At 23.9% G+C, this 21,462-nt stretch overlaps 1 protein-coding gene across 1 annotated transcript; it reads right to left on the bottom strand.

Annotated features, from left to right (window-relative positions):
* Window positions 1-593: 593 nt before the first annotated feature.
* LOC113558832 lies at window positions 594-21,038 on the bottom strand. The gene is made up of 3 exons (XM_026964403.1): window positions 20,890-21,038; window positions 2,765-2,955; window positions 594-855 (listed from the first exon to the last, which is right to left on the bottom strand). The coding sequence occupies exons 1-3, from the start codon at window positions 20,999-21,001 to the stop codon at window positions 799-801; spliced, it is 360 nt and encodes a 119-aa protein (XP_026820204.1). The 5' UTR covers window positions 21,002-21,038; the 3' UTR covers window positions 594-798.
* Window positions 21,039-21,462: the final 424 nt, after the last annotated feature.

Genomic DNA, 21,462 nt, shown 5'->3' with positions numbered 1-21,462 from the left:
TAGCTATCAGAAAATATAAAAATGTACTATAAAAACAAAACCAAAAAAGAAAAATGTTCAATTTTTTTTTTATATTGGGTTGAATTTAAAAATTTTAGAAAAAATGATATTTGTTATTGGTACTCACTTTATCAACGATTAGATTTGAGGGTACTAAAATTTTTTTTTTAATTGAAGTGCGTGTCTAAGACGCATCTAATTTCTCTATATTTGCTAATGGGTATAGGAGTTATAATGAATGTTATAATAATAATAATCACAAATCACAATAAATATTATTATATTATATATTATAATGTTTAAACCGCATATTACTGTTATTTAATCAGAAAAACTATTAGCATATATAAGATCCTATTTTGTATTTATTTATATATATATATATATATATATAGGTATGTATACTAGGTATATAGGTATAAGTGTAGGTGTACATACTTTGTTTTTGAAGTCTAATAAATTAAACATATTATAATAATATAGGTAACACATGATTTATTACTTGATCTTATCAAAATAATATACCATCGCAATAATAATCATTATAAATAATAATAATAATAGTAATAATAATAATAATAATAATATGATATTATATTGTTATAATCATCATCATTATACGTATATAACATAGTATAGGGAAATTAGAAAATATAAGGAGACGAGGGAAAATTGTTTTTATTTTTCTGTGGAGGGATTTTTAAGTCTAATCGATATGTCTGACGACAATAATGAAAATATTATGTGTGTCCAAATCAAGAAAACAGAATTGTTTCAATCTCTCGATCGGTTCTGTCTTCACATGTTGTTGTCGTTGCTAGGATGATTACTTTTGCGTTCGTTGTACATCTGCACCTGTAACAGATTGACGTGTGTTCGTAATGTTTTCGGTTAACTGTCGAAGAGGACGTCACGCCAGCGCGTGTCATCTCCTACTGTTACAACTTGTATAAAACGTAGCTAATATTGTGTTCAGTGGTTCCAATTTCGTTTAGTAACCTTTAATATTACAGTTAGTTGATCTCTTATTAAACTTATCAAACGCAACAAGAACATTATCTGTGGGCTCTCGTGGGTTTTTAAGATATTGTAATTTTTAAGCGAGTTACATTTTTAAATTTTAATATTTTACGTACAAATAATTCACTTAAAAATTAAAATATCCTAAAAAAAAATAATTGGAAAGATACAGATATAGTGTTTTTTGGGTTTAAAGGTCGATAGTTTAAAATCGCACACATTTGATTGACAGTTCAAAATTAAACAGCAAAATCATTAAATTGTTTTTTATCTGGACAAGTATAGCCATAATCTCAACAAACGCCTTAGGAATCAAATGTGATGGTAAATAAGGCAAATCAAAAAAATTGTTTAACCATAATCCTGATTGTGAATTTTTATCATTGTAATTTGTTTTTTAATATTGGTATAGAACAGATTTTTCTGTATAATCCCGAAAGTTTTATTTTATGATGTGGTGATTTTGATTAAATATGATTAATTGATGTGCAATACTAAACGATAATGTTATTTTAGATAAATGCATACGTTATTATTAATATATATATATATATATATATATATATATCAATTAAATAAATGTGTGCGGTATTAAATGGGCTGGTATCGAATTGGTTTCCGTTCTTAAAATGATATAATATATAAACATTTTAATCTTTGATTTGGAAGTCAACTAGTCCATCACTTAAGTTAGGTGCACAAAATACAAATAATAAAATATTATTATACAATTATTTATAATCGTTGATTTACAAATTTGAAGCAAACTTTCTGTAAGTATTCAATTCGCGTAAGTTTCTTATTAATGTACTCAGTCATACAATTTTCCAAGTATTAGTTATTTCTTTCTTGTTTGTTAGTAAGTTTGCTAGTATTATTAATTCGAAATTTAATATAATTTAATGTCTGAATGCTGTTTAAAGTTTCCATAAAATAAAATATATAAGGATGGGCACTTGTAAATTCTTCATTCAGCTTTGAATGGAACGATTTACAACAATTTGTAGTCCTATCAATATTTTTGTCAAATCTAGCCCAAACACAAACAGGAACCAATTCGGCTCAACCTAGTAAAATACTATAGTTCGGCCATATGGGAACCAATTCGGTTACTCCAATTGAGTGGTTTGATTTGCGGAAAATATGCGGTTAGGTTAGGGTGCGGTTTTGAACGACGACCTTTTTTTGAAAGTGTGCGGTTATGAACGACGCCCAATTATAAGTAAATTAGAAACTGCCGAATACACGTCATTCACATAGGTATCATTTTGTACGTTAGTTAGACAGAGTTAGTAAAGACACATGGGTGTAGTGTCATCTTAAACGGTCCGTAGCACTTAACACATTTCGTATTTTATAGACACTATACTACTATAATAGTAGATAAATTTTCACGTACGTAAAATGTAAATATTTAATACTAGATAAACAAAATTACACGAATGAATCGTCGTGCACGACGATGATCGATAAAAATTAAGATAGAATTAGATTTTCACAAAAAATTTATTAATCGTACAACCGTAAAATAGAATTGCATAAGCATGCTACTAAGCAATTGATAAACTTCGTAAAATATGCGTAAGACGTGAGACGTCATCGCAAACAGATGTTTATAATTTATATTCTACTACAAAAATATACTCGCAGATTTGATAAAGGTAATTAATTTTGTTTTTGGATTATACTTGTTCTTGAGATTTATTTTATAAAATCTATAATACCTATAGGTACGAAAACTAACCATTTTTTGCCAAAACGGTGTAAAGTGCGGCGACGACGGCTTTATTTTAAAGTACTTATTGATGGCATCATCGATCTGGGTCTCTTCTTCACTTGTGATTGGCCAATCTCTAGCTGGTTGTTGCATGGGCATTTGAAAAGACCGTTTACCGTGAGCACCGTAACAAGAATGACCAAACATGGCACACCCACCTGTCGAAAACAAATAACCATTGTAATACGGCTATTGTAGACTTGTAAATATTATTTATAATAGTTTTTAGATAAATTCAAGTAATAGTAGTAGTACCTCAATATTAACATAATAATATACTAGCTACTAAGCAAGTGTTCAATTGTATAATTATTTATTTTTATGACATAGCTGGCCTATAAGGTTCAGAGATGTTTACGCAAAAAAAGTTTTTTTTTTGGAGAAGGGGAGGTGTTTTACCTTTTGAAATTTGAATGTTAAAAATTATAACTATTTTTTTTTCAACTAAAATAATATACCTTATGATTTATCAAGAAACATACGATACATTCTTACGAGTTACAATACTAATTTTCTTAAATAGAATGACAAACATAAGTAGATGTATATTGTATATATAATAAAAATAAAAATCACTGAATTAAAACTATTTACTGACTCAGTAACTAGTATTTTGTATTTGATAATATTATAATAATTAATAACCGTAAAAAACTCCGAAAATTTCGTGGGGTGTTTGAAACACCCTCTTGCAAACGTGCCCGACATGGTATAACAATGCTATTATATATGATGTATATCGATGCGTATTTACTTGTATTTAGTCGTAAATAAAGTGATATTAGGGTGCCCGGAAACATTTTAAATTAATTATTATAACATTAATCAAATAATACCCGTAGCAATAGATGACCACGTCGAATCTCCGGCGTTCGCCGCAGACGGTTAACGCGAAAATTGGTTTACATTTCAGCAACATAATAATATAATATAATAATCAATAGTATACCAAATAGGTGTACTCATTTGTGTTCATTGTCGCAAGTTGCAACTTACGACGACAAACTTCGACCTTTGGTAATGTAATACCTATACACTCCAACATTCGTGCGTACTAAGTACCAACCACCAACGGATGGCATTGCACAATTTTATTATATTATTAATAGTACCTACGTAATTATTATCAGATCATATCAAAACAACATCGATGACCTAATAATATTTAATGCAACTATAAGTTTGGGTAAGTTTGTAGTGTATTGTACATTTGTGCGCTTTTATAAATCGACGGAGATCGTATTATAATTATATTATTACAATTCAACTACATTATACGCGTTATAGATATATACCTACAAGTTGTTATACATATTTAATAATATTATATTATCCCGCCGATAAATACGTTTTGTTAATTAATACAGAGACGTTTGAACTGCGAAGAGACGTCACCGATATTTCGATCCATTATACCTAATTAATTACAAATTTAAATTTGTGTATTTAGGTATAAAACAATATTACGTTATGTATATAGTATAATATTGTGTAATATTCTGTGTTCTGATATCGATAACGACCTTTATAATGGGTTATTTTCACTTTGGGACATAATTTTTTCTTATGTGGTACTTAAAAAGTTGTCCATATGTATAAATGACGGTAAATTTGTATTTTTTTTTTGTTTTTATTGTTATTGTCAAACAAACTTTATTGAGATTATAATACGGACTGGGATAGAATTCTGGAGAATTAAGTATCATAAAAAAAATTATACATAAATATTCAAGTATAGAAGGTATAAATGATTTGCACATAGGATTTTTGAGTACCTAGCCCTAGGTAACACAGTAATACGAAAACCATTTGAAAATATTCGATCAATGTTAACTAAAAAGTACCGTTTAGTTATTTTTCTTTCTAATAATTTACAAAAATATTAATTGATAAAAAAAATATTTTATTCGACGACAAATTATATCAACTCAGGACACTCCGTATCACTTTATATACATATTTTAACCTTAACACATTGTACGAGTATTCTACCTAGTTTATGATTGGGCCCCAACGCACAACAATTTTTTACTGGCCTTTTTACATGATTGTAGTACCTACAATCATACGTTTTTTAAATGTGTACAGATGTACAACAATCAATTTCGTATTAAATATATTACTAAGCTATTAGTGACTATTTTTATGTTGTTAAAATCCAACTATTTTTTCAAAGTCCAATCTAAAACTGACGTTATTAATATTGAAGTGGAATGATTTTTATCAAAATTGAGTTATATATCGATTCTAATTGAAAATATAGCAGGAAGTTAATTTTTTACGTAAAAATGGTACCTATTTACATTTATTGATTAATTACACTGTTAAAATATTATAATATTTAATCTTATTTATACACCATCTATAAACTACATAAAAAATAGAATATGAATTAAATTTTTTTCACATTTCACAAAGTAATTAAATTAATGCTTTATAAAAATGCAAAATGAAAATTTAGTAAAAAGATTATTATTCAAACTCACTAAAAAAATATCACAAAAATATAATTTTACTGTAGTAAAATTGTTCTAAAATTAATATATATTAATTGTTTTTACTTTTATAGACATCGATTATTATATAATTGTAGTAATAGTTAACAGACCTGTTGATAGTAGAAAACATTTTTATTACACAAAGGGCGTTTTAAGGAGATACAAACTTCTGTTTTTCAAATGATAACTCTCCTTTTATATTGTAAATTATCAATTGGATAATTTTTTCGACTATTTGTGTGTACCTGATTCAAAAATCGAACGAGTAGTTCATCACTATTCAAAATGCTTATACTAAGTATAATATACCTAGCCCTTAAAGGCGATTTTATAAAAATATAAAAATATAAAATATATGTAAAATATGTAATATTGTATATTATATTTATTATAATATTAATAAATTGGACTATTTTTACAAATTATAAATAGGTATTGATCGTTTAATATCAACTACTTAAGTTTTCAAAAAGTCATAAACCATAGCTCCCATATCTTCCAAATCCATTATTATATCATGTGAACCTATATAATCATTTGTACAAAAAATTAAATAACTAAAAAAAAAAACGTTACTGTTTAAATTTTTGTATGTCAAAGTGTGTAGCAAATCTGATTTAAATCTGTTAAATAATTTATTGTTTGAAAAGAGATTTTCGTTTAAACAGTAGAAGTATGTAATTCCATATTCAACATAGTCAGTTGTCAAGAAGTACTAAAAAACTCAAGAAAATATGGTTTTGAAGGAAGAATATTTAAAAGTTATAAAAATCAGAATTTTAATAAATTTTTTATCAAATGAAAAATGGGGGTGAACATACTTGGTAAGTCACTTTGTATATGCAGTTAGGCCATTGATTCGATATTGTTGCATTCGGCGCGACCTTGTCGTTTTTCAAAGGAGTGCGGGCGATGGGTTGTTTTCTGCTGGGTTCAATCCCTTATTCTATTGTTAGTGACTATGGGTGTGGGTATATATATATATTATAAGCATTTGTCACATGTGAAATACAAAAACACGCTTGCCCTGCGAGCATTTTAATCGGATCAACTGGTCTTGATACTATACATGTAAATATATATGTACATCGTAAACAGTAAGAGCCAAAAGCTAGTGCAGCAGCAGAGGATGTGTGCAATATGCGTATGTGTATGTATACTGTAGTATATATATATATATAATATCTCATTATACAGGCTTATGTCGAGAAAGGGCACGTGTTTTCTCAGCACCGAATAACATAACATATATCTATCGTTGTCGCTGTCACCGACGGTCGTGTATATTATTATTATCACAATTCACTCATACATATTAGGAACCTATACCTGACTTGTGTACTTTATCGGTTACATATTTGTATAAGGTAGACTTCTAACGCAACAATAATATTTTAACAATATAAATCTCCAATTTCATATTTATTTTTTTAAGCCCGATTACATATTATATACATATATAATGTTATACAAGATACCGCAGGTACACAATATGCACGTGTAACAAAATGTTTTTAACGAAATGATTTTTTCAGTGTTATCGTAAATGCTAATGTGCAGTGGATATGTTGAAATCGGTTTTAAATGAAACTGATTTACGTAACTTTAAATAATACTGGATGAATCATTTAATGGTAAATACTACTAATTAATAACTATCATGAATAGTACCTATATAAACGTTATTGAAAACATTTTTTTTATTTGCTTAAAACTCATTAATAAACAAAATTGTAGACAATTTATTTTAATTTTTAATTTTTTGAATGATAAAATACATTTTTCATTTCTTTTTCTGAAGCAATAAAGTTTTCTAAGAATTTTCACGTATTCACCCGAATTTAAACGAGTAATTAATAAGCTAAACTTATGAGTTTTATTTGTTAAGTGGAGTATCATTTAAACTTATACATATGTATATATATATATATATTAATAATTAATATATATTTTTTTTGTTTATAACTTATGCTGAATAACTAATATTTAGATTTTAGAATAAATTAGATAAAAAAGTATTAAATTTGAAATACTCATAAATTATAATAACCTAATATTTTACATGTTTATGTGTGATATAGTGACTACACACGACATTATGGCACAATATATTTGGTTAAATAGATGTAGATATAATAAACTAGGTTTCCAACATTTGTAAGCAGGCGACAAATAGGTATTGTTTTTGTTGACTTTATATCATCATTCATCAGACAATAATAAAGACATTATAATTATAACCAATATCTTACACATATAGTTAAGTTGAAGAACCATAAAAAAACGCAAAATTGCCCAATGTTGGAATTGCTAAGAATACGTGGCTACGTTAAATCATGATGTGGCTACTCACTTTGTTGTGTTAAAAAGTAGTTTAGTTGATGATCATTTTCCACGCATAGAAAAATTCCGAGACACCCCAGAAAATGTACTTTATGTAATACCCTGTCAACTATAAAGGTCGCAAAATATTCAAAGAAATTACTCATCTTAGAAATGTACAGAAATACATAAGACAAATGACTAAAAAAACTTAACATAAAACACCTAACAAATTAAATTAATATTAATATTACTTCAAACTAATCACTTTTTTCTATGGAAAATCTCAACTTGGTACAGTTCATTTATTTATTTTTCAAAAATATAGTTTTGTACTAAAAAAGTTTTTTTTTTTTTTTGGGGGGGGGCTAAAAAGTATAAATTATCTAGTAAAATTTTACATAGACATAATACAGTAATAAATAATAAAATAAAATAAGAAAACCAGACATTTTTACGCTAAGCCAATTTTTAATAAAACCTATTTTCTTATTTGGTTATAATTTAAAAACCATAATTGTAAAAACTTAAATTTTTTTGTAAAATGTTTATAGAATCATTTTCTATACATAACATAATTTTTAAATATTTTGATTCTATTTGAATTTTTAATTCATATTTGAAATTTTTGATTTTTTTTTAGTTTTTTTCCCTATAAATGTTGATAACAATTTTTGCTTTGTCAAAATGAAAAAAAATTGAGTGTTTATTTTAAGATTAGTTTTGAGATATTACCTATTTATACTATTAACCTATTCATACTGTTTTACCGTTTTACGGCGATAAGTTAGTATTAATGGTATTGGTATTGAGATTAACTCAAAAGTTAATAATAAGAATATGGTACAAATTTTATATATTATAAATATTATAATAATTAAATATTAATAAAATAATAAATGTAATGTTTTTAACATATGTCATATACCTATATCAGCTTACCTTAAGTTTAATTACTTTTAGTAAAATAAATCAATTTAATTTCTATATCAAAAAACATATCATGAAATTTACTTAATGATATATATTGACAGACTGTCTTAGAATCGTTTTTCTTATACATTAAATATTGATGTATCATCACTGATGATTCATTAGTATGTTATCATTTAATTTAAATTTAACATATCCATTACAGCGATCTACTCAAAACCTACTAAGCAGCAGAGCCAATTACTGACCTTTTTTGTTGATATAAGTTTTTTTTTTAAACGACTGAATGGTTAAATGCTAGTATAATATACTAATATGGTTGTGTATTGTAAATGGAAAGATTAAATCAAACATTTTTCAAGCATATTTTATAATAAAATTATCCATAAAATGTTTTTTAATTCATTATAATATTTTTTTGTCGCAATTTATTTGTTATTTTTTATTCAAAACTTATTATAAATAAAATATTCTACATTACAAGCTTTGATTAATTTAGCTCATCGAATTGTGTTTAAGGTGGGTGTTATAACTATTAACTAAACACAAAAAAACATAATATATTAATAAAGTATGTAAATATAAAGGAACTATATCAAGCACAAAAATTATTAAGTTACACAAATATACTAAAAATATAATAGTATAGGTATCCACTAAAAATATAATTTTGTATAAAAGTATTTTAAAGATAGATATTAAGATATAATAGATAATAATAAATAATAATTGAAAGAATATAAATAATAAGAATTATTAAGAGGACATCTCACCCGCATGTGTTGTCTCTGCGTACAACATAGTAAATTTTCGTTCATCAATTTCAATAGTGTGCTTTTAGTTTTAATATTACATCGAATTGACCTGTTATCAAACTTTTAGGTAAGAACATTATCTGTGTTATCTCGTTGGCTTTTTACAATATTTTAATTTTTAAGTGAATTACGATCATTTTAAAATATTTAATAATTTCATATTCATAACTCACCTAAAAATTAAAATGTCGTAAAAAACCGACGAGAAAACATAGATAATGTTCTTACCTAAAAGTTTGATAATAGGTCAATTCATTCTAATATTAAAACTAAAAGCACACTATTGAAACTGGTGAACGAAAATTTACTATGTCGTACGTGTGTAAGACAGAGACAACACATGCGGGTGAGACGTCCTCTTAAGTAGGTACTTTTTGTTTTTAGTATTAAACAATTTGTATTCAGCTTGAACGGATATTAAAGTTTCGTGTTTACAATTTAAAGTTATTGTGATAGACATATATTGTATATTATGGCTGCGTTTCATTTTGAGTTTTGTTCTGTTTACAATAAAATTATGATGGTATACCTACATAATACATACCTATCTCGAGGTTAAACAATAACGGAAAACGATTATTATTTATAATAAAGTTCAGTCATTGGAAATATCATAAGCTTGTTGAAATTAAAATCGATTTTGTCACATAATTAATAACGTTTCGGATAACATATTATAGAACGGTAAAACGTCCCTGACGTATATTAATGCATGTATCCGGAATCCGGATCATTTGTTATTCGATTTAAATCGCAACCTTCCTTTAAGTACAACATGAATGCTACTGTTTATTGTTTTTCCCAATTATTTCTGGTATCAATTATTATATCACACCACACTGTGTTGCCTGTGCTATTCTGGTTCCTTAATTATTTAGGTACCAGATAACGCTAGCAAATCGAAAAAAAAAATAATTGAATAAAGTTGTCAATGACAAAAATAATATTATTCTTATTTTTTCATATCATTTATTTGTAAAATTGTGTGAATAAAGTTAAATTTTGATTTAATTATTTCAAAAGAAAATCTGTAAGTAGTTAGGAATAGTTGAAATATATAATCGTTTCACAAATTGCACATATTTTTTTAATTTTTTTTTTTTATTTAATATCGATTTGAGTGAAAGATATTATCGAAATAAACGTATAGTAAATATACACATTTGTTTATTATAGTCAATTATTCATAATTTTTAAAGTTGATCTTATCCTATATTATAGACGATCGATATATTTTTTGTACAACATTCAAGTACTAAATAGTTGATTATGGTTAGAATGATATATTATTATTTATTTTATTTTAGATATAATTGAAGCTATTTAACAAATTAATAACCTCGCATATACTATATCAAGTATTAGATTGAATTTGTTATCTATTTATTTATAATGTAAAGAATAAGAACCAAAGCCAGATGTTATTGTCTTTGAATTAAATGTAGTATGTGACATTGTACAAAATGAAATAATGTTTTAAAGTTATAGGTAGATACTAAACCTTTAGTCCCGTTTAATTTTACGTTATTTTATAAATAAATTTTATTATTTACCCGCACTAAACTGTTTGAGATTTTTGTTAATATTTAATAGAGAATGTGTTTTATTATTTAAATTGTAACAACGTAATAATTTGAAAATATTCTATTAATATTTTATAGTTTTATTAAAACAGGTAAGTACAATAAAGCTGTTAAAAATTTATTTCTATTGTTTAAAATATAAATTTAAAACCATATAATTGTTTTTGAAATTAAATGATGGTACATTACAATATCTATAGGTGTATATTAAATTAAGCATTACGATTTTCGAGTAGGTGATAAGAAAGTGTTACCGATTATTTTTCTTGAAATTTATAATTCAGAAAATATTTGAAATGTTTACTATACGTGAAAAATATTTAGTATATGATAAAATAATAAAGACATGATGTGTATTCCAATTAAGTAATTAAGTATTCATAGTAAAATTATTTTCATGTATTATTACAGTTTCTAACAGTAAAACTTAAAAGCTTAAAGTCTATATTAAAAATTGATTAAATTATACAGGCTATTTAATTAATACATCCACGTGTATTAATTAAAATGCAAGACTAATAAAATATTAGTAAAATATATTATATGATATTATATTATTTAAAAAAAATATTTTTATTTTTGTAGACATTCAATTCAGTTTAAAAATATTTTGTATAAATAAACTTTGAAATAAATCAAAGATCAAAGATTTTTTTTTAGAAACTTTTGAGTTATTGGTTAGTATAATCATTATTATGTAAATATATAGGAAAATCACGTAATGCCAATATCATTTATGTTTAGACAATATTAAATAGTACAAGTAATGTTATTGTTTTTTTCTTTTAAATCTAAAATAAAATGTTCCTATCTTGCTGTACCAACATCTATAGAAATATTATTCTAAGATTGTCATTTCAAATGATTTTAACATAAATGTACATATATTTTAATTTATAAAAGAAAACAAACTCTTTTGTGAATAGGTAGGTAATATATAAAAAAACATTTTTTTTTTTTTTTTTAATAATAAATAATAATTTACATTCTACAAACGTTATGAGTTCTTATTATACGTATTTGCTTTTATATTTACATTCTAATACTGGTAAGTATATATAAGTATTCCTTTTATAATTTTCATGTATTACATAAAAATATAATATGATGTTTGATGTCTTATGAGTTTATTTTTATTTAAAACATATTAAATCAATAAAAAAAAAAAAACAAAATTCAAAAATATAATATTTTATTATTTTGTTTTAAATTTAATTTAATTAATTTTAACTAGACTTTAATTCGTATTTGAATGACATACCATTGTTGCTATTGATTTTTGAAATTAATACCTTAAAATTATTAAGATATTAGTGTAAAGAAAATGTCATTCTTATAATATAATTATTAAATGTAACTACATAATAAGTTATATTAATACACATAAAGAAAGACTAAAGATTATTATACAAACTGAATCACCGTATATGACGAGAAATTTAAAGTTATACGATGTTAATAGACATTTTAATTTAACAACCAAGTGGTGACAGTGTTATATAACTTAAATACTTAATGTATTTAAAATATAATTTAATTAAAAAAAAACTTTACTATGAAAAATAAAATTATTTTTAAATTATTTTTTATATGATTAGTGGACATTAGTAAAACAGAGTTTATTAATTTAAGCCAGGATGATTAAAAAACTAAAGCTAGGATGTCGCGGTTTCAATAATGTGTATAATGAAAACAGACAACGATATTATTTATTAGACGTTCAAAGTCTAAATACAACGCAGCAGGAAGACAAAACGATTTAAAAAACAAAACGTAATTAAATATGGTTTTAAAATAACGAGGTACACAAAAAATGAAACAACACATTTTTAATTTATACAAATCAAGAACAAAATTTAGATTTTAATTATTTTAATTTTAGGTCTATTAAAGTAATTTATTATATTTTCATTTAGTCTCAACTAAAATTAAAAAAAAATTAGCAAATTTAATATGCAATTATTATTTTATTTTAATTAAATACTGGTTCACAACATAATAATATAACATAAATATAAACTAATATTACCTATTATGTTTCATTTATTTATAATAATAAATACATTTTTCAATTTTTATGAATAATACGATGAGTATGTGGACTTTGAAATGTATTATCTATTAAAGAACTTTTACACTAGCTCAGAGAATATACAAATGACACGTAAACTTGTGATTAGAATTATGTAAAAGTATAAAACATTAAAAAACAACAGCAGACGAATTTTGGTATTCTGATTTAAAAGAAATGTAGAAGAATTTTGTTTGGTATACCTACGGGTTACAGAATAACAAGTGGTCAAGAAGGATAGTCAAAGTGTAAAACTGGAAGTGAGCACATGTTATCAAAGTGATCGTAGGATTTTTAGAAGAATTTAAAAAACGAATAAAATAATATTTTAAATTTTAGAAACGTTAATAAATTTAGTAGGTAGGTTACCTAGCTGAAAAAATAAAAATAAAAATTACATATTAGATCAAAACAATATACATTTATTGCATGTCTGAGTAAATAAATAACAAATTGTTATTATTATATTGGCAAATGTATTAAATAATTACATAGTATTTTAAAATATAGATAATGAGCTTAAAATTGAAAAAAATATTAATAGATTTTAATTATTGGATGGTTGTGCGTGATATTATATTTAAATAATTACGTGATTATAATTTTTCATTAATTTATAGGACATTTTATCAAATAAATAAATATTAGGTATTCCAAGATCTAGTGAAAATGTATACTTAGTTGTAGTGTTTTTGTTTCTAGGTACGAATTGGTATAACATAATAAGAAATATCTAATGATTTTATTTTTTATATGTTATTCGTATTACATAGAAAGAGAAAAAACCTGTTTTTTTTTTACTAAACCGTGGTAAACAGAAATCACGGAGACCCATGCGTCAAAGAATAAGAGTTCATCTAAAATCCTTAAAAATCCTTATAGATTCTTCCCGACAGTCGATGTACACGTGATTCGTATTATGTACGACCGGAAATGCTTATCCTGACAGTTTTACTATAGTGTCTATCTTACGAGTTAGCCCTGCTTGCATTGTAAAGTAAAAAATAAACTAATAAAACTGCCGTCGCTATTGCATAACGACGAATAATGTAAAAATGGCATTTTTTTACGAAAATAAATAACGAATGAATTATAAGTCATGTACGGAGGTGATGCGCGTAGTAATAAAAATCGTCACGTGCGATATTTTCATCTCACAAACGGTGAATTCCAATATTCACAAGTATCATAATTCATTTAAACGTTTATTTATGACGTCCGTTGAACTATTCACCAACGCAGGTTGAACTGGATCAAAAACGGTTTCATTATGCATGTAAAGCGTAGGTATACCTAACGGTCTTGCGATGTTCGATTATATATAAATACAGGATGATTTACCAACCATGCTCACACCCATTATTTTCCTTTAATAATAAATTTATTCAAATACTGATTTTTGACATTTTTAAATATTATATTAAAAAGACCATACATTTAAATTCTTGAGATTTTTTATACTACCCACTCAAGGAGATATAAACTTCTGTTTTTTAAATGACAACCTACCCCACCATTTCCACTGTACATTATTTAATGGATCATTTTTTTTGAAAAATGTTGAAGTATCTGATTTTTGAAATCAAATTAGTAGATAGTCTTTTAGTTATCAAAATGCTTATACTAAGGATAATCTAGTGCTTAAAATTGGTTTTACATAAGTATAAATAGATATAATAAATTGTAGATACAATTATAAATATTATAAATATTGATGTATTTATATTAATTACTAACATTTTAAAATTATCATAATCTCCATATCTTCCATACCCATCTTGGACCTATTATCTTTAGATCTTTAGTATATACAATTATATTACTCAAAATCTAGTCGTTTGAATTTTGATTTTGATGCGAAGCTTACAACAAGTTTTTCATAAAAAATAAGCCCCTTTGATTGCCACTTGAAAAACAAAAGTGTGTGTATCCACAGAAAACACTTTAAGTAATATAAAAAATTTCAAGAATTTGAAATAGTCATTAAGCATTTATTTAAAAACTCAGTTTTTGAATAACTGCATTATAGGAGGGAAAGGAGCTGACCTCCTAAATCATTCCATACATTTATTTTTACTGTGTATGTTATTTTATAGTAATCTTGTATTTAATACGTTTTTTCTATGTTATTATTTAAATATTATAATCTTAATATAACAAAGGCTATGCCCATAAATTTGTCAAAAGATAAAATTAAAAAAATATATGTCATAGTATAGGGCACAACAATGATACATATAACATATTAATACATTTTATATAAACTGATATAAAATTACATCACTGGATGGATTCTTTCTTAAACTACTAACAAATTATTACCCCTGTATCGGTTATATTTACTGTAAAAAAAAAAAATCATATTTTCAGATTGTTTAATAAATATTCAAAAATAAAATATATATACATTATGTATATACCGATACATTAACTGAAGCTGTATAAAGTATAAAATCTTTTGCATTTTCCAGTTCTACCTATTGATTTATTTTAAATTATATACGCTTACTACAACATATAGTGATTTTTTACGATATTTTTTGAGTAAAATCTATTCCCAGTTATTATATTGTGTTTACCTTTAAATTATTTTTAACAACAATGAATTTAAATTTAAACTGAATACCTATCAGACTCTTATGTAGGTAGTTAAATTATTTGATATTGACTAGCATTATTTTAGATAAAGATAACGTGAATCTTGAAGAATCTAATTCAAAATAAATATTATACTTCCTGAAACGACGATGCATTTTTGATACAAAGTAAACAAACACTAAAAATATAGAGACTGGAAAGATTAAAAGTAATGGTCTATTTATAGGTGAAACGATTCGACCAAGGAAATAATATTGTAATTTATTGTGAAAACAATTATTATTTAAAATACAAAACGTGAGAATTGCATAAACAAATTATTGCAATTATACTCTTTTAAATATAGATGAAAAAATTGGAACCGTAAAAACTAAAAATATACTTTCTTTAAAAGTATGGTTATTTTTTTTTTTAAACGTGACATAAAATATTTGTCATTATTTTAAATTCTGAGTGAAGCGATTTTTTTCTTGTATTATTTTGTACTTAAATTAATGCTTATAAATAATAACAGTTCGATTACTTTATTTCTTACAGATAATCAAGTTAATAAAGTTAGCAGTTTAATACCTACAAGGTGAAGTATTTAATCATTCAAAGCGATTGATATCTTATTTTAATTGAAAATAATAGTTATTAAAAATTGTTATTTCCTTTTTTTTTTTTTTTTTTTATCACGACCGCTAAGACAATAATTATTGGTGAACATAGTATCAAAAAAAATTTAGATGTACTTTTTACTGTTAAAATTAAGTAAATTATTTGATTAATCTTACAATACCATTTTAATCAGATATTATTTTAACAAGGTTAAATGTTTTCAGTATATTTCTTATACTACAGAAGTACAGTTTGACGTAAGCATACCTTACATTTTATACCGATATAATGATGAAAATTATATATAAAGTTTTTATAATAATTTATTAGATCCTCCGATTGAGTAAAGAAATATTAGGCAAACCCTTTAATTTATATCAAAGGAATAAAAACAAATTTTTCACAGCAGTAATCCTTAACTTTCAGATTGTTTAATGTTCATACATCATACTTAACTAAAACAACACTCGTAGGGTTAATATGTCTTAACCTCGTTAAAATTTTTTTGCACTACTACAGCTGATAAAATCATATTAAGGAACCGGGTAATTTGTTGAATGATTAATACATTTAAAATGATCTATTATCTACCGAATTTTGTTATTTTAGTGTGTTTATTATTCCTTAACTATTTGTTATTGAACAAACTGTTTTTACATTTTTGTTTGTGCAGAGTGTTATTGTATGTCTATACGAGTAAACAAAAAAATCATAATTATTAATATATATATATATATATTATATACTTTTTTTTTTATAATTATATAGCATTTTTAAAGTTAGTGTGGCGAAAATATTAGATGTATCTACTATTTGCATGTATTGGAAGTTAATATTTAGTAAAGGATAACATAACATTTTTGATCATGTAATAATAATTCAATCTAATTGGAGTGATTATGTAATACTATTTTAATTTGGATAAACAATTCGAATATCATGATATTGCAGCCACTCCAAGAATATATCGAAATAGTATAGTATATAATATAGTATCAATATGATTATTAAAATAAAATATAATATTTTTTAAAATATTTTTTATTTTTTGAGACAATAATAATTAATAACCAGATTTATCTAAATAGTTGTTAGTGCAAGAATGTAACATGGATATTGAATAACTAATATTTATTGTATTATTGATTTCCAAATAATTCGGGTGATATAATAGATTTTTGTTTAGTTTTATATTTTCTAAGTTCCATTCAATTCTCACTGTTATATACTTAAAAAAAAAAATATATTTACTATTTAATTTATATTCGTATTATATAATATAAAAGCTTTATTAAATAAATCATTATTAAAACTATTTAAATTAGATCAATACTAAAATGCAGATAAAAATGTGTGATAGGTACCTAATTAAATTTATTTGCTGTGTATATAAAAATATTTTAAAATAGAAAAGTAATAAGTCATTTTAGAGCTTTTGCATAAAGCAAAATGACAATAATATTACATGTCAAAGAGAATGAATCTAGTTATTATTGATCTTAATTTTCTTTGATTTTTTTGTATTATTATATTATTATTTTTAATATTCATCAGTTTTCAAACGTAGATTTTTTTTTGATTTATTTCTGTACCACATAAATACACGGTTTTAAATGCTTTACATTTACTATAAGTTATATTTATACATTTTCAAAGAATAAATAATATAATAAATTATTGACATAATATTTTAAGATCTATATGTATATAGTGATGTAATTATTACGATAACGTGACATTGGTAGTTTTGAAAGATTGAAAGGATAAAAATTTAAGTCATGTTATTGAAAAGTTGAAATCATATATTATATGTATCTGTCGTCTGTCACGAATGTTCAATTTGTCGTCGATTCAAAAAATTGAGATATTACTAATAAAGTTTTGGTTTCTTCTCAACTCCAAACAATAAGTTGTTAGTGCCTAAATTATTTTATTCTTTCTAAATATGATTTTTGTACTTTGCAAAGTAATCATATATAGTAATTTATATTTATTTTACTTGTTTCAAATAAAATGTTCAAATATAAACATTATAAAAATTAAATAACAAAATCTCTGAACGGAACTAATACGTAATAACTTAATATACATCACAAATTATGTTAAGTCCAACTGTACAAAGTGGTCACAAGTATTTTATATTATTATTCAATTCAATGCAATTTTAATGTGAAACTATCAAATCACTGTATATTATTGATTTTCGAAATAAATTAAAAATTACCAATATTTTGAATAAATAATTTATTATTCTTTTTTTATCACTGAGTGGTAGTATTTTATTAATACGTCATCTAACAAGACATAATATTATGAAATGCGTACTGTTTAGAAATTAAAAGTGTAAATTTTTTATTATTTGTTATGGAAATAAATAGATATATAATATTAAAAATAATGACATTTTATATTTAATAGTAGTTTTGTATATGTATAAAGTATATTGTCTATTATATCATATTTAAATGGTGAAGTAAATGTTTTACTTAAAAATATGTTCTAAATTCCTTATGTCACTTTTATTAAAAGGTTTATGTATTTACTATTTATACTGTTATTTTATTTATGGATATTATTTCCTGAAGTTTTAATCGTTTTTCTCGGTAAACAAACTAAACGGGATTTAGTGAGATTTCAGGATTTTTCGTTTATTTTATATTACTAAGTTATTCCTGAATTTTATTTTTGTGTTAAACGATTATTGCTTTTTAGCTTGTATCAGTAAATTATTAATTATTACATTAAAATAAATAAATGAGTGATAGTTTAGACTAATATATTTTTTAATCATAATAGTTACACATTTAAATAATTATAATTTTAAAATGTGTTTAATTTTTGAAATTAGTTGTTTTAAAGTTTATTTTCAATTTTTAATAATGGGTTATATTGCTTTAAATTTTCTAAAATTATTTCACAAATAAACTGTAGATGGTTATGAACTTATCTATAAATGTATTGTTCTTAATATGAATAGTTAGTATAAAATATAAAACGTAAAATATAAAAGTGAAAAACATAATCATAGACCTTAGACGCATAGACATAGACCATAGCAAAAATTATAAAAATTATAGTGTTGAATATTTAATTATATTAATTTTTGTAGTCACAATTTTGACACACAAATATACTAAGCGTATAATAATTATTAGGTACCCATGATATTATTCTGGCATTATGTATATACATTATACATACATGCATTCACATTTTAAGATATCAAATTATATATACTCGTATTTATAATACATTGTAGAAGTATTCAATAAATATGATCGAGGTCAATAATTTATTTCACTGGAATGGATAATTGTTATATATGTAATAAGCATAAAGATTTAGATGTAATTGTTATTGCACGGCGATATATACAGGCAATATTAATGCATACATGTTATACAATACTATTTGGTATACGTTATCCAAAATTCATAAATTATAATAATGCATACACATAATAATATATACTTTTCATTGTTAATTCTAGAATAAATGAATGCATAACTATTAATCTATAGAAACAATCTTAAATTGTTATTATTATTAAGTAAAAATCGTTTTGGAAAATTAAAATAATAAAAGATATTAACATGTAGTTTATATATGATCTATACTGTATGTATATTGAGTACTAATTACATCAGGTATAAAATAAAAATAATCGTATCAAATCAAAGTGATGTATTTTAGATATTTAAAAACATAATTTTTGTCAAACGAATATAAATTAACAGATAATTTATATTTAATTAAGTTAGTATACTTATTATTTTAATATAAGTGTATTAAAACATATTACTATGATGATAAAAAGTATTTATTTTTAAATAAATTCGTAATGTTTGTAAATGTTTTTATAGGTAGAATGATAAATTTTGATAATTATAAATTAATGAGTTATATTTGTTGAATTTATTGTAGGCATTTTACATGTAAATAAAATTGTTTTAATTGTATGTATTTATATGCCACGTAATAATTATTTTGTGTTAAATTATATTTATTTCATAAATATTATATGTTTTATATTTAAAAAAAGTTCTTAATTTAATGAAATGCTTCAATGTTTATAAATTATGAATGTGTGTACTTATATATAATTCATGATATGGAAATATGTTTTAAACATTTTAATAAATGATTTCGGTTTGTTATATTATATAAAATCGAAAAAGATTTTTAAAATTATTATTTCTATTAATTTTTTTGACAGAAAAAGAGATGAATGTGGTAAGCGATTGACAATATACTATTTAGTTATCAAATGCGTTGATTGATGGTTTAAATAAATAATTTGTCTATTGAAAATAATTTAAGATATATATATATAAATCTATAATGTATTTTTACTTATGGTTTATTTTTTTAAATATAGAAAAACATTAAACAAGAATGCACTAAACTAATGCACAATATTTTATTAAAAAAATAATAATAAAAAAAACATTAAAATTAATATTACGATTGATAAATATCGATTAAATAAAAATGTCTATGACGTTTAAAAAAATACAATGCGTTTAATTATTATTTTATTTTTTCTATTTATATAATGAAAACACTTAAAATGTACAATACTTTTATATTATGACTGGTTCGTAGTTAAATAATTCTAATTTTTAAAACAAGTTATAAGTAATCAAATTATTAATCATAAATAATTACTTACGTTTAGCTGCTCCATTATCCACTGTAAATATGACTACAATTGCTAGTAAAACCATACAAAAATAGCACGTTGTTGCGATTTGTGGTCTCAAAGGCATGGTTATACTATACATAAGCACAAACACTGATAGTCAATCGTCAAAATGAGCTTTTGCCCCGAAAGTGACCCGCTACATCGTAAACGCAGGTCTTTTATACCTTCCACCCTTGTTTGCGCACACCCTGTTTGTGTGTGCGTGTAGGCGATCCTCGTTCGCGTAGACTGAAACCTTTTCTCGATGAACAGCAGCAAGTATTTTTTTAAACAGAATTCAATCAAATGTTATGATTTTATGAGGTGTACGAATAATAAAATACCTAAGTGAGTTGTAAATTAACACATACTTATATTAGTTAAATTAAAAATAGTTAATATAGTTATGTTTAATTTTAAAAAAAATCTAAAAAGTTAAACACCTATTGATAATATAGTCGGTTAAATTAATTTTATACAAATAGGTACCTAAATATTATTGTTAATTTCTAGAAATTAAAAATTACTTACTAAATAACGAACTGAATAATTCGTTATAAT

Source organism: Rhopalosiphum maidis, chromosome 1 (assembly GCF_003676215.2).
Source record: "Rhopalosiphum maidis isolate BTI-1 chromosome 1, ASM367621v3, whole genome shotgun sequence".
Classification (NCBI taxonomy): Eukaryota; Metazoa; Arthropoda; class Insecta; order Hemiptera; family Aphididae; genus Rhopalosiphum; species Rhopalosiphum maidis.
This window is presented reverse-complemented; position numbering and strand designations above follow the sequence as displayed.